General features: G+C 36.5%; 1 protein-coding gene across 5 annotated transcripts in view; it reads right to left on the bottom strand.

The window, feature by feature from the left end:
* Positions 1-2,486: 2,486 nt before the first annotated feature.
* IL1RAP (interleukin 1 receptor accessory protein) overlaps positions 2,487-13,240 on the bottom strand; it is a 129,304-nt gene continuing 118,550 nt past the window's right edge. For 3 of the 5 annotated variants that reach the window (XM_019623638.1, XM_019623647.1, XM_019623629.1), the window contains exon 11: positions 2,503-3,803. In XM_019623638.1, the coding sequence (XP_019479183.1) occupies positions 3,085-3,803 (719 nt within the window). In that variant the 3' untranslated portion in view covers positions 2,503-3,084. Of the gene's footprint in view, positions 3,804-9,186; positions 10,844-13,240 lie in introns of those variants that run through there. The other 2 variants (XM_019623655.1, XM_019623662.1) reach the window with 2 other exon arrangements.

The raw sequence follows: 13,240 nt of genomic DNA, 5'->3' as shown, positions 1-13,240 counted from the left end.
ATTAGAAAAATCATTTAAACTAGGTAATATGTTCTTGTTCTCTATCGCTTTTGTGCATATTGTTAGAGTAAAAAAATAAAAAAACATGTGATGACTATAAAATCAACTTGTAGGCCATAAATCATTATGCAAATGTAAGTTTATAGAACCATGAAAATGAATTTACTATGGGTAAAACTTACTGGCCAACACTTACTGAGCAATTACAATGTGCCAGGCACTGTGCTATGCACTCGCATGCATTATATCTCTGAATGCCCACAAAACCCAATGAGGTTAATCAAGTTATCCCCATTTTAGCTAGCAGGAGATTGAGGTCTAGATATCCCATGGTCAAACAGTTAGGAGAGAAGGAGGACTCGTATCCATTTCTACTTGACTTAAAACTTATATTTCTAAATAGATTATATTCCTATGTAAATAATATCCATGTCACCCATAATTATATCATTTCATTATGAATATTCATGGCCCATGAGGAAATTTTCTTTCTTATTATCATTTGCCTTACTGAAATATGGCACTAAATATTACATTCAATTGCAGAATGTTGGGTCAGGACTAATAACATAACCTCCTAACATTTCTCCATATAGTAAAAGTACGATCTATTATCTCTCTGATCCCTGAACAGCTAATTTAAAAATCCATGATTTTATACTGCTTACCCTGAACTTATATTGTAAGTGGAAATTGATACTGACCAAAATTCAGCTTTTGAGAACACCACAATTATCTTGCTGCTCATTCATAATAAGAGCTTAGGCTTCATCCTCATGCCGTTCCAGGAGTCCTTTCATTTATTTTTCTTCATGAAAAAATAACTCATAAATGACAAAAGTAATTTATCAGTTTTTACAAAAATATTCAATAGTGTGGGACACTGCTAATAAGAAGTAAGACTGATTATGGGAAAAAATATTATCTTCCCTCTTAGGATATGATGACTTTTATTACCTACAATTAACAGATTTGGAGAGAATCTGCTATCTGTCTTCCAAGAGAAGATCCTTGAACACACATCAAGGTTCAATTAATCTTTTCCAGAAGGAATTAACCATGGGCTATGCTCAATAATTTTCTGCTGGACATTCAGGTAGGATGGCCTGTCATTTCCACATTAGAAGTTCCATGATGAGTCACATTTACTCTGTAGGATCCTTATTTTTCCTCTTCTTTTTGTTTCAACAGGTAAAGGATCTAATAATTTCTTGTTTCAACAGAGAAAGCATCTTCTGCTTTTCTCTCCAAGAGTAGTAGTGTGATAAAGCTCTGGTTTATTTCCCCATTCCTCATTCACCATAAGTGACTAAGAGAGGCTGACACTTATTGGCCCATAGTTCATTAGCAGTCCTGACTAATGTATTGACTGCCCACGTCTGATATGGCCTTTTGCTCTTTTTATTCTGCTTCTGTTCAAGGGTGGTAGATTGTGCTTCTAATTTTCTTACAGTAAATCCACAGAGTAGATGGAAGGCAATTATCTTCCAGCTTTTTCTTCTCTGATGGAGTATTAGGTCAGATCAGCCCTATTCTGAGAGTTCAGATGTTTTCAATACAGGGAGGGAATAAACATCTCCATTATGTCCTTAGGCCAGCTTGTGGTTCTCCAATCTCAATATTGCTAGGGACGCTTGAAGACCTATGTGGACTTACTTTTGGGGGTTGAATATTTTGGTTCTGAAATTGCAAACTAGTGGCCCACAGACTGAATGCGTGTTCATGTATTTTGATTGGTTCTTTGTTTTTTTCTTTCAAGTTTAAGCCATCCCATAATTGAGAGATTACATAAAAATCTGAATTTTTTTATTCTCCTTAAAAACCGAACAATCTGCCAACAGTGAGAGTTAACGGTGGGGCTACATCAGGGACAACAATCCAGATGGAGCTTAGTAGAGATTGCTCCTTTTTGAAGAAATAAATTACCCTTCAATTACCTACAAATCCAGTAATCTCCATTAGCTCCCTGACAGGGTGATCAAATGTGTGTACCCCTTAGGATTGTGTCTAAATATTTAAAGAATCACATACTGAACATATGTGCCTATACACATGGGTCCTAGATGAAGAACTTGTATATTATGCATATTTCTGGCCCCTTTTTTTCTTTTTCTTTTTCTTTTCTTTTTTTTAAACCTTTAATCCTTGTAGGCACTTGAATTTACTATCCCTTCTCAGAATACTGAATAGGAAGAAGGGGTTCATGCACCAAACTCTACACTAAACCCCTAACAATACTACACTTTTCAGCTGTCAGTTCTAGAAATATAGATTTTGCGTAAACTTCTATTTCACTTGAAACATTTCCTCAGTCTCTTTTGGTCCTTTCCCAGATCTCCCCTGATATGCACTGTAAAGAAACTAAAGATGCATCTCAGCTTTCCTAGTACCTAAACCAAACCTTGATTTCCTAACATGGAACACTCTTCAGATATAAATTTGAAAGCCATAAAGTAGAGAGGGGAGGCAAAGGGGTAAAAATTTGTTAGTACAAATGAAATCACGTAAAAATATAACTTTATTGATGCTAACAATGTTAGGCAGTTTAGAGAACACTAGTTTACAGTGAGGCCGAGAACACCGTGTATCCCTATGTGGATGATTTTGGTTCGTCCAGGGAAAATGTGCCGTAGGTTTTCTGGTGAGCTTAGTCCTACAGCTTTCACTAGAACCAACTCCTTTCCATAACGTTCCCTTGAGATATGTACATACCCTGTAAGTCTCATAGCCCAACTACACCTGATTCATCACTTGAGGTTTATCAACAAACTCAAAGGAAACACATTTAAATACTTTGTTCAATTTTAAACCATTGGGAAAGAGAGACGATCAGACTTAGGCAACTTTCACATACTGACCTTCTAGGGGCCAAGAAGAGTGTGCTCTTCTGAGGCCATTAGAGGCAATAATTCTGGATGCAGGTTCTTCGGGTCTTTTGTCTCCTAGAAATAAATAGTGTTTAAAAATCAATAAAGGAGACACAATAGGTGAGTCCATTAGATGATAAACATGTCAGTTATTCCCATAGGTTCATGACACAAAGAGGGTTGGTAGAGAGAGCAGTTACCACCCACCACATAGTAATTATAGGATATAGAAGTCATTGTTATTGGATAAATCCGTGAAATGGTGAAGAGCAAGGGCTGAGATCTGGGGAGCAGGAGTTTCCAATCTGGTGCCATTTTGTATCCATTGAGTTTCTGACTCTTTGGGAACAAGCTTACAGAGGTGCGTCTCCCACTGGGGCTGGGTGTGGATCTCTGCCCGGCTCTTGCTCCTAAGGTGACTCTCTCCTTCACAGTAGGTGACACAGCAGCGGCAGGCTGCAGAGGGCTTCCCTCTGTGCTTGGACATCATGCCTGGAGCTGGCGAGGCACCTGCCACCCTTCCTGAACCCTGGAGTTCTGGGGGCTCTTTCAAACGACTTTTCCTCCTTTGAACATGGTCCAGACTGATATCAGACTGGGAAGAACAGCTCTCATTCCAGCCAGAACTGGCACTCAGACTTCTCAGGGGAAGAGCCAACCGCAAGGCTTTCCAGAATTTAGAGCCAGCATGTTTGGACTTTTCTCCCTTCCAGCTCACGAAAGACACAGACTCCTTTAGCTGCAGGATGCCTGGGTGCGGATGCTCAAGGGGACGATACTCAACCACAATGAGCTTGGTGGCAATGGAGTTCTGGCACATGACACCCAGTTTAAATTCCAGCATGCTGATGCTCTTTTCTGTGACATAGTCTGGGCTCAGGACAACAATCATCCTTCGGCTCCTCTGAATGAAGTCAAACACTGCTTCCACTGTATCTACAGGAAAATGGAAAGATAGGACAATGCCTAGTGAAAACGTGTATAAGTTCCAGTTTATCATTGTGCTTCCTACAAAGGATAGATGATGAATAAACACTTAAGAATACAGGCTCTCAGTGTTAAATAATCTACCTAGTTAAGGAGTCTCATCTACACCACTACACCAATGGTTGCTAAATATCAGCTACCTTCAAAGATGAGAAATTAATCACCTTTAAAAACACCTAATTGAGCTCTGTTTGTGAATTATTTTTTGTTTGGAAATATTCTTCCTTACCACTCTTTATAGTGGTCCTAGATCTGACATCCTCAAATATTTTAAATATTTTGCAACCATTGTGATCTTACTGTAGTTTTTTGTCATCTCTAGATTAAATAACTTTTACCGTATTCCAAAGATGACATGGTATCAAATCTCTTCCCCACTTTTATTTTTTTTCTGAATAATATTCAGTTTATATATGTGTTTCTTAAGAGTAGTATCTTGAACAGGGCTGACCACAATGCTCAGACATAGTCTGATCAGCAAAAAGCAATATGGGATTACCATCTTCTAAGACCCACATAGTTCTATGTCTCAATGCTTAAAAAATGTTTGGATACATCACACAATTCATAGTATTAACCAAAATTTCTTTTCTTTTCTCATGTGTGTATGTGTGAACATATGGTCTAAAAATCAATGAAAGGGGCAACAGCATTGACAATGGATGAGAATCAATTAGTTAAGACTTCTGGCAAAGCATTTAATTCTAATAATTACTGAGGTGAATTTGAACAGGTCTGAATGGGAAAGATCTTGAGATAACTGCAGTGCTTAACTTGTTATTCAATTTAAGACAACATTATTTTAAACGTTTCTGAAGGAAAATAAAAATCCAAATGTATAAATCACAGCCCTTGACAACTATGAAAATGTGCTTCAGACACACCATGAGGTTGAGTACCTATGCTTTGGGGGCCAGGGGTGAAATAGTGACTTACAGACCTTGCAGCCTGTGAAGAAGACAAGCTGAAAGTCTGTAGGGGAACTGATCATGAATTTGACAAGGAAAAATAAGAGTTATGGACCAGGTTTGTTCTTTCCAATTAGTGAATTTAACATGAATTTGAAGGAAAATTAGAACAGATGTGTGCTCAATTTTTAAGAACTTGTGAAGGGTTTTATCAAATGTGCCGAATATTTTAGAGAATTCTTGTCTTAATCTTAAAAGATAACTCTAAATTTTCACTTACCATCAAAGCCTGTGTGTGTGTGTGCATGTACACATGTTTTATAAACTCCTGTGATCTGTCTAGTGCTGCTCAAAATCTCATGTAGCAGCCTTTCATAAACCTGAGAATGTGAGAGTAGAAAGCCTACTTCTGTTTCATGATAAATACGATAAACTCTTAAATAACATGGGTAGTTTTTCATCAAAAGGACTTGTGCAGAGTGTGTGTGTGTGTGTGTGTGTGTGTGTGTGTGTGTGTGTGTGTGTTTTACTTCAATATAGTCACATTAGGAAAATGTACATTCTGTCCAGTGGGGATACCACTGTTAAAAATAAAACATTATCCTAAATTCTCCAAAAAAAAAAAAAACATGTGGCTTTTAAAATTTTTACTTACTAGTACCCCATCTGGAAAGTGCGGGATTTGCATTTGACAGATGGCAATGCTCAAGAAACATATGAATGGTGAAATTCCAGACTTTGAGGAATGAATAGAGGAAATGCTTCTCTGATGAGGGGAGATGGCCTATTTATACTCAGAGAGCTTCACAAAGTACTTTGAAAGAAGCTGTGTCCTTCATGGCATATATTAATATTGTATATATTGTCAAAACTTCATATCTGAGGATGCAAATTGTTGTAATTTTAATGTTAAAGATTATTTAAAGAGGGAGTTCTGAAATGGGTCCTTTATTCTGTTTGGCTCAAATAAATGAGGTGTGGCTATATAGCAATGAGGCCAGTTTCCTTGTGTTGTACTAAATTGGTTTTGAAGTCACAATTTCTGGTCTAGAACTCCTCAATATTCCAGAATACTCCTGCCTTTAAAAGCTATAATTCTCTGAAATTTATCTAGGGGAAAAAAATAAACTAGGACTTTAATTTCGTTCTTTGGCTGAGATATTGATGTATGAAAGAGCAGCAAGCCTCTCTTTCTTAAAACTTGAAGTATAGTAAAATAAAAACCGGGTGTTCTCATCTAATTTGGAAGATGGACCTGAATTCAAATATTGGTTTCTTCACTCATCTGTCTTTTTCTCTTAGTATCTTTAAGTATGAGTTCACCTATCTATAAAACACATATGATAGCAACCATGGAGTGTTGTTAGGCAAATTAGAGATACCTAAATGTAAATATCTAGCAAACTCAATGTTAAAATAAAGTTTGCTGCAGACACACTAATGTTAATTGAACCTGAATCAATTCCTGATGAAAATGTCAGAGAATCGCCTTAATATGTGGACTTATGAGAATACGTTTTAAAAGTTCTGTCTGTTCGGTTTAAAATAGATGTTGATAGAAAAATACTACTGACACACTTAATCTCCTAGCCCATTGCTAAAGATACTTTATATTCCTTGGTAGAAACAGAGAAACAAGACAGACTAGTTGTTGAATCTATCTCTCCTATCATACTGTGAATTTACTTATGTGAAAGACCTAGTGACATCAGTAAGTGACTGAAGAAAATGTCTTGAGAGTTTTAACAAGGTCAGTAATATCCAGTTAGCTGTGATGACCGAACTACTGATACTGAAACTGCTGTTACTGAAAGTAAATAGCCACCACTATGTTCTAAGGTCATTTAATATGTTCAGGGTTCAGGCAACTTCAGATTCATCACCACTCATCCCATGCGTTAAGCCCATATACAAAATCTCAGTAAGATTCATCAAACCTCTGTACACCTTTAGTAAAGGGGGCCTAGTATCTCTAAAAAACAGTGAAATACGTGATTGCTCAACTCTGCTTTAAAGTAGTTTCCTAATTGAGTCGAAATCTATTTCCTTGTAACTTCCATCCATTGATCTTAGTCTATTCTTTGGAGATAGCTTTGAAAGAGAAAAAGATCTTCAGTAGGAAAATTTTTATTAATCTAACCAGTTCAGTTATAGGAACCCAATCAATATTTTTAGTATAAGTGAATAGAAAAAAAAATTTAAGTGTAAGGCTTCCTATCACTATTCTCATTCTAAAGCAACTGCCTGGGGGTTGCATTAAAGCCTATCAAAGGTAAGAGATTACTGTAAGCTACCCAAGCTCCAAATTGAACAAAAAGAAACAGGCTGTGTCTTTGTTTTAAAATAATCTTTCTTTCTCTCTCTCTTTCCCCCAACCTTCTGCCTCTCTGTTATTATCTCTCTGTCTCTCTGGTTTTCTAAAAACACGCGTGCGTGCGCGCGCGCGCGCACACACACACACACACACACACACACACACACACACACACCCTGGTATACTAGAGCAAATCATTTTACTTAAGTAACTCTTTTACTCACATGTAAAGAAAATGTTTTTGAGATGAAGTTCCCATTTTTCTCAAGTTTCTCTCAGAAAGAGAAACTTAACTAGTGTAGGTTATAACATTTTTACATGTATCATTATTTTTATTCTCATTTCTTATGCCCAAACATAAAAATAAAGACATAAAACACATGCACAAAATAAAATTCAAAGCTGAAAATAAATGGTTTATTTTTAAAATAAACAAATTTACAAATCAAATGAAAAATGGAAAATACAAAAATTTATGACTAAAATAAAAAAGGTAACCTTAAAATATTAAAACCTATGGAAAGAAAATGGATAATTAACAAGTGGAGTGATGCTTTTATTTCCCAATACAATGGCGTGCTTGTTTATTAGAATACTAGGGAACCACCTAAGTTACAACACAGAAGAGAATTAAATAAACTTCATATAATTGTGTAATTAGACATTCTATATATCATGGTTCTTTGTTAACTTGTGTGTAGATCTTTATACCATATCTCAAACCATTAAGGTTCTTTTTTAAATTTTAGAGACTTTTTTTTTTAACATTAGAGAGCAATTTCTTCCTGCTTTCTAAATCATGTTTCCCCATCTCTTTCAAATTTCTGTTTTCAGCATCTACCAGGACATAAAACAAATAAAAAAATCTTAAAACAAAATGCTCTTAGAATGAGATATATAATGTAAATTTGAGATGCTTTAGATTGTAGCATTTGGAAAAGAACAGTTCCAAAAACAATAACATAAATAGAAAAAAAAAATCAAGAAGTTTCTAGGGGCACCCAACAACATTTGGGATAAATATGGAATCCAAAAGTGCAAAAAGAATGCAGTATTGGCATGAGATGGCCCCTTGGTGATGGGACTGTCCCCCATTTACCCAAAGCTCATGCAAGAATTCATATACAAAGCTCATCTGGAGTCAGGTCTCCTCCAGTCTTGTGAGTGAAGGATTATTATTGTGATTTGCAACAAGGAAAATCATTAAGGCAAAAAAAAGAAAAGAAAAGAAAAGAAAAAAATCAGGTCCAAGAATGACTCCCTAGCGAGTTTTATGGTCAAGAATTCATGTTTTTCCTCAACTTAAAATAATCAATAACTCTTCAATAGAGAAATGTTTTATTGTGGTCATTAATACTGCTGAAGGACTTAAATGTAAGAGATGGTTTTAGAATTGCTTAACAGCATTCATACTACTGGGTAAAGGTTTCCTTAAATTATGAATTATGGTGTTTCACAGGATATTGAGGCTCATTTAGAGGTATTTTATTTTCCTTTCCTTTATTACTCAACAGTTCAAATAGAGATTTACTTCCCCGGTAGTTGAGCACTGAGATTAACATAGCTTGGTTTTTAAGTGTGTGCTCAAAGCACAGTAGATGATCCATTAATGCCAGAGCACTGGCTGGCTACTGCTTAGCAGTGACCTTGGAAGCTCTGTGAACAACATATTTCACTGCACGCAGGTCAACTGCAGCAGTGGTTATTTATACTAATTTAGGGAAGGCAAGAGCTAACAACAGCTACCAGCCTATGATCTGTGAATTCACAAACAATATTAATGTGTAGAAAACACTGATACAAAAGCATTGCAGTAAAAACATAATTTAAAGACTGGACAAGAGTTCCAGTGGCTTGTGCGAATGAATATTTAACGTCATATGCATATGTGTATATATATATATATATATATATTATGCAACGTATATATATATATATATATATGTGTGTGTGTGTGTGTGCATATATACACACATATGAATAATTAATGTATTTATATATGTGTATATATACATATATAATTCATATGAATTCATATGTAAATTCATAATATATGTAATATATTACATATAGATACACATATATATATATTTATAATTTGTATGTGTATAATATAGATATTCATCACTCTGTAAACTCTGGATTTAGTTTTCACTTTTTCAAATCTTAAGAACAGTAGTGTGTTATTTAAAACAAACTAAAACAAGTTACATTGACACTGACTTTTCAGCCGACTTGTTTGGCGTGAGTGCATTAACTGTACCAGTGAATAAAACAGGGAAAATGCTAGGGGTCCAGTTAATTCTCTTGAATATTAATGCTAAAAGCAGCTTTCATGGTCAGAGTCTAACTTCCACACTTTACAATGGGGGAGACAGAAACAAGCGAGGAGAAATCACTGTCCTAATATTCACATTAGCAAGGCTGAGATTAAAAGACAAATTGCCAGACACCCTGTTCTGCGCTTTTGTCATAAGCCAGGAAAGGCTCTAACAGCATTCTGCTGTTATTTCTCTATTAGCACCATTAGGAGAAGTTTCCCATCAGACTGAACCGAGTGTGGAGCCAATGAATGTAAACTCTGAATTACCGATACAAACAAGGTACAGTAGATAGAAGATGGAGTGATAAATGTGAGTTGACCTATAGATATTCAGAAGTTTCCCATAATAAAAACATTATGATACATTTTTCAAGTTGACAAATATGACATCAATTACCTGAGACAGGGTATAGTAGGAGAAAATGCAGGCAAGTCCTTTAAATCAATTAGAAGAAACACTTACAGTAATACTGCTCTGTACCACCCTAAGTGGGTGTCAGGCTTGCTGTGATGGTGTGTTATACAGCAGAATAAGAGAAAGAGCTCAGCTAAAATAAATTTAGGTCATTGTCCTCGGCTAAAATAAACTTAGATCCTGATTATATTTTTAAGATGAGTAATAATAAAAGAAAAAGAAAACTATACCTGGAAACTCATACTAACCATGTTAACAGATGACTTATCTTTAACAGATGACTATGGGTCTTTCAATCCACAGCAAGTCTTCCCCATAATGTTAAAATTATGAGAGAGAGAGATAGGAGAGAGCATAGAGAATAGAGACATGTAGGAACATGGACAGAGGGTGAAGGTGGCAAAATTCACGTCAATCAAGTCTTTGCCTGCAAAGGCCACTGACATCAGAGATGGGTGACAGACTGGTGGCACTATCATTCTAAACCTTAGTATTGCCTGAAGAAGCAGAACAACCAGTCATGCGGTCACCCTGAATTTCTCTCTGTGGGGAGGCTTCCATAGAATTGTTTTCTGTCCGTGAAACAATAAATTGGGTGTAAAGGGGGAATTCTTCCTCCCTGGAGTACCCTTGGATCTTATGACCCCTTTCATTGTCCCTTTCATACATTTTTCAAGGATGAATAGGAGAGGCCCTGCTCGCCACTTCTAGACCACCTGGAACTTTTCTTCACTGGCATGGCCACCTGCAGCTGCTTCCAGAACCTGCCCTGGGGATACTTGGATTTCTCCCCTTTCCATTTAATGACCGTGAGCACCGTCTTAGCCCTCTTCAGCTCTTTCACCTTCGTCTCCTTCACCGCTTTGTACTGCACTAAAATGACGTTGATGTTTCCCCGAGAGGCCATGTTTTCTAGGCCAGCCTTGAGCTCCAGGAGGGCTTGGGTTCCCTGGAGCACGTAGTTGGGGCTTAGGACAACCAGGAGGCGTCTGCTTTTCTGAATGAAGCTCAAGGTTTCGTCTGTGACAACTGGGAAAGAAAACACCATGGGGATTAGTGTTGGCCAAGAACTCCCCCACAGTACAGGGCCTGAGGAGCAACCATAGGGAACTTAGGGGAACAGGCTGAGAACTGAGGTGAAACATTTTACCAAGAACACTTTGAACAACTTAATCTTTAGACCCATTCACACTGTTCACCAAACACCACTCTCCTCAGGAAGAATAGAAACTATATGTACATATTCCAACCCAAAGACAAGTCCAAACAGGCCTGAGGTCAACACATACTTCCATGAGCTTGGTCTTCAAAAGCATTAGTTGGGACATTAAGGAATAAATGAGTTGTCCTGAAGTAAATTTCTTCAAACCAGGTGGCATGTTGTGGCCCAACCAAAGCAGCTCCTGAGTCCTTTTTCCCCAAAGATACTCATGTATCAACTCTCTGGTGCCAGTGAGCATTCAAACATATATACTCTTTGAATTATAGAGTCAAAATCAGAGAAGTTCATTTTTCTCGAACACAGGACAATAAGAGTAGTCCCTTTCTGTGGCCACACACCTCTCGACTAGAATGCTAGATGGCATGACTATGTCATTGGAATAAGAACTTAAAAACAAAACAAAACAACAACAAAAATTTAGCCAGCTGAATGGCATTTTGGCTGGCATCACATTCACACCTCGGCTTTCTATTCTGCTCTCTACTCTCTCCGGAGGCTAAATTAATCCTTGGATCTTTCTCCTTAAACTCTTATCTTTACTACAAAGCCATGTGTTTCGGCAGCTGCTGGCTGATGTGTCTGCCTTTACTACCAGGCAAATGCTTTCTTCTGGTCAGAAAAGAAGAAGTAAAATGAAAATGTACTGTAATTTTATTCTGTTGTCAAGGGCTTTGATTAGTTCCTGTCACTGAATTCTTGGGAATAATCCATCTCTTCAAGGTTGCTTATCAAAGACCATATAATCCCTTACCTGGGATTCAGATAGGAGCCAACTCCAAGGAATGCACTAATGTTGTGGAAAGCTATTTCTTGATTTACCATACTTTTTCTAAGCAGTCATTTTGCCCCTTAATCTTGATAGGTACAGAGGTAGTGGGGGAGGACTGGCAATTAAAATAGCATGTGCAGCCTGGAGAAGAATCCAGGAAAAAGTATTTGTCTACTCCAAGCCGTGTTGCTGAAGGCTGACCATGTGTAAGCAAGGCAAGAGACCCAGAGGCAAAGAGGACCAAGCAAGAACAGCAGGGAGAATGTGAAAGATGACAAGGATCAACCATCAAAGCAGATGTAGTAGGGTATTATGTAGAATTCAAATTCTTCAAAGAACTCCTGCCTGGAGGGTCTTGCATTGTTGTTATACTGTGTATCTTTATATAATTTTCACATAGCAGACAAATATTTGTTGAATGGCTGTATAAATGAACAAATGAATGAATAAGTGATTTAGGATTTTAAGTCTTAAAAGGAGTGGAATTTATTTTTTAACTATAGGATCTAGTCATTATTTCCTAGAAAATTTTACTGAAGGAGATATCCACTGTAGAATACAAACAAGATGGACTTTTGGGTGATGACTGGGGAGATAAAATAAGTGATCCAGTTAACACAAAACGAGAATAAACATTTAAGTCTGTTCTGTATTAGACTTAAACTGAGATATTTTCAATTATCTATATAACACTAAAAAAAAAAACATGTGAAATGATTAATATAAACAGAATTTTAGAGAGAAAAAAAAGTCTGTTGTGTTGAAGATTAGAGACATCACATGCATTTCAACAGTACAAAGATTAGCAGTGGGTTTAGGAATGCTATTATTTATAAGACAAACTCAAATGGACCATCACTTTGTGTATTACTGTGTGGATCGGAACATCAGAGATGCACTTTTATTTTAAAACATTCAACAATTCAAATTTCTTTTTATAACCTACTAGAATATACTGAACTTTGTAAATATTTAAACATTATCTCAGACATGTAAACTGATAGAAATGAAGAAACAGAACCAAGGAAAAGGAGAATTTGAGTAGTGCTGATTTGCTAGAAAATAAAAGTGAGGGAAAAGAAATTAGCAAATGCCAAAGTGAAATATTCTAATTATTATCAGTGAGTAATACAAAGAAAAACCCCATGCACTCTATCCTGCAACTCATTTTTAGTAAAATTTAGTAAACCTCAGTCTTTGTAAAAATGTTTTGTTTAAACTTAGTCTTTGTAAAACAAATTGTAGGCAAATTAATACAAATTAACTAAACCTTCTAAAAATCTAAATATGGTTAGACATTTATGTAATTTATGCAGTGATCCCCCCATTAGTCTAGTTCCCACCTGGCACTATACATAGTTGTTGCAGCTTTATTGACTATATTCTCTATGCTGTACTTTACATCCCTGTGACTATTTGCTGTACATCTGAAACT

Source organism: Hipposideros armiger, unplaced genomic scaffold (genome assembly GCF_001890085.2).
Source record: "Hipposideros armiger isolate ML-2016 unplaced genomic scaffold, ASM189008v1 scaffold_14, whole genome shotgun sequence".
Lineage (NCBI taxonomy): Eukaryota > Metazoa > Chordata > Mammalia > Chiroptera > Hipposideridae > Hipposideros > Hipposideros armiger.
The sequence above is the reverse complement of the archived record's forward strand: the minus strand, read 5'-3'. Positions and strand labels throughout refer to the sequence as shown.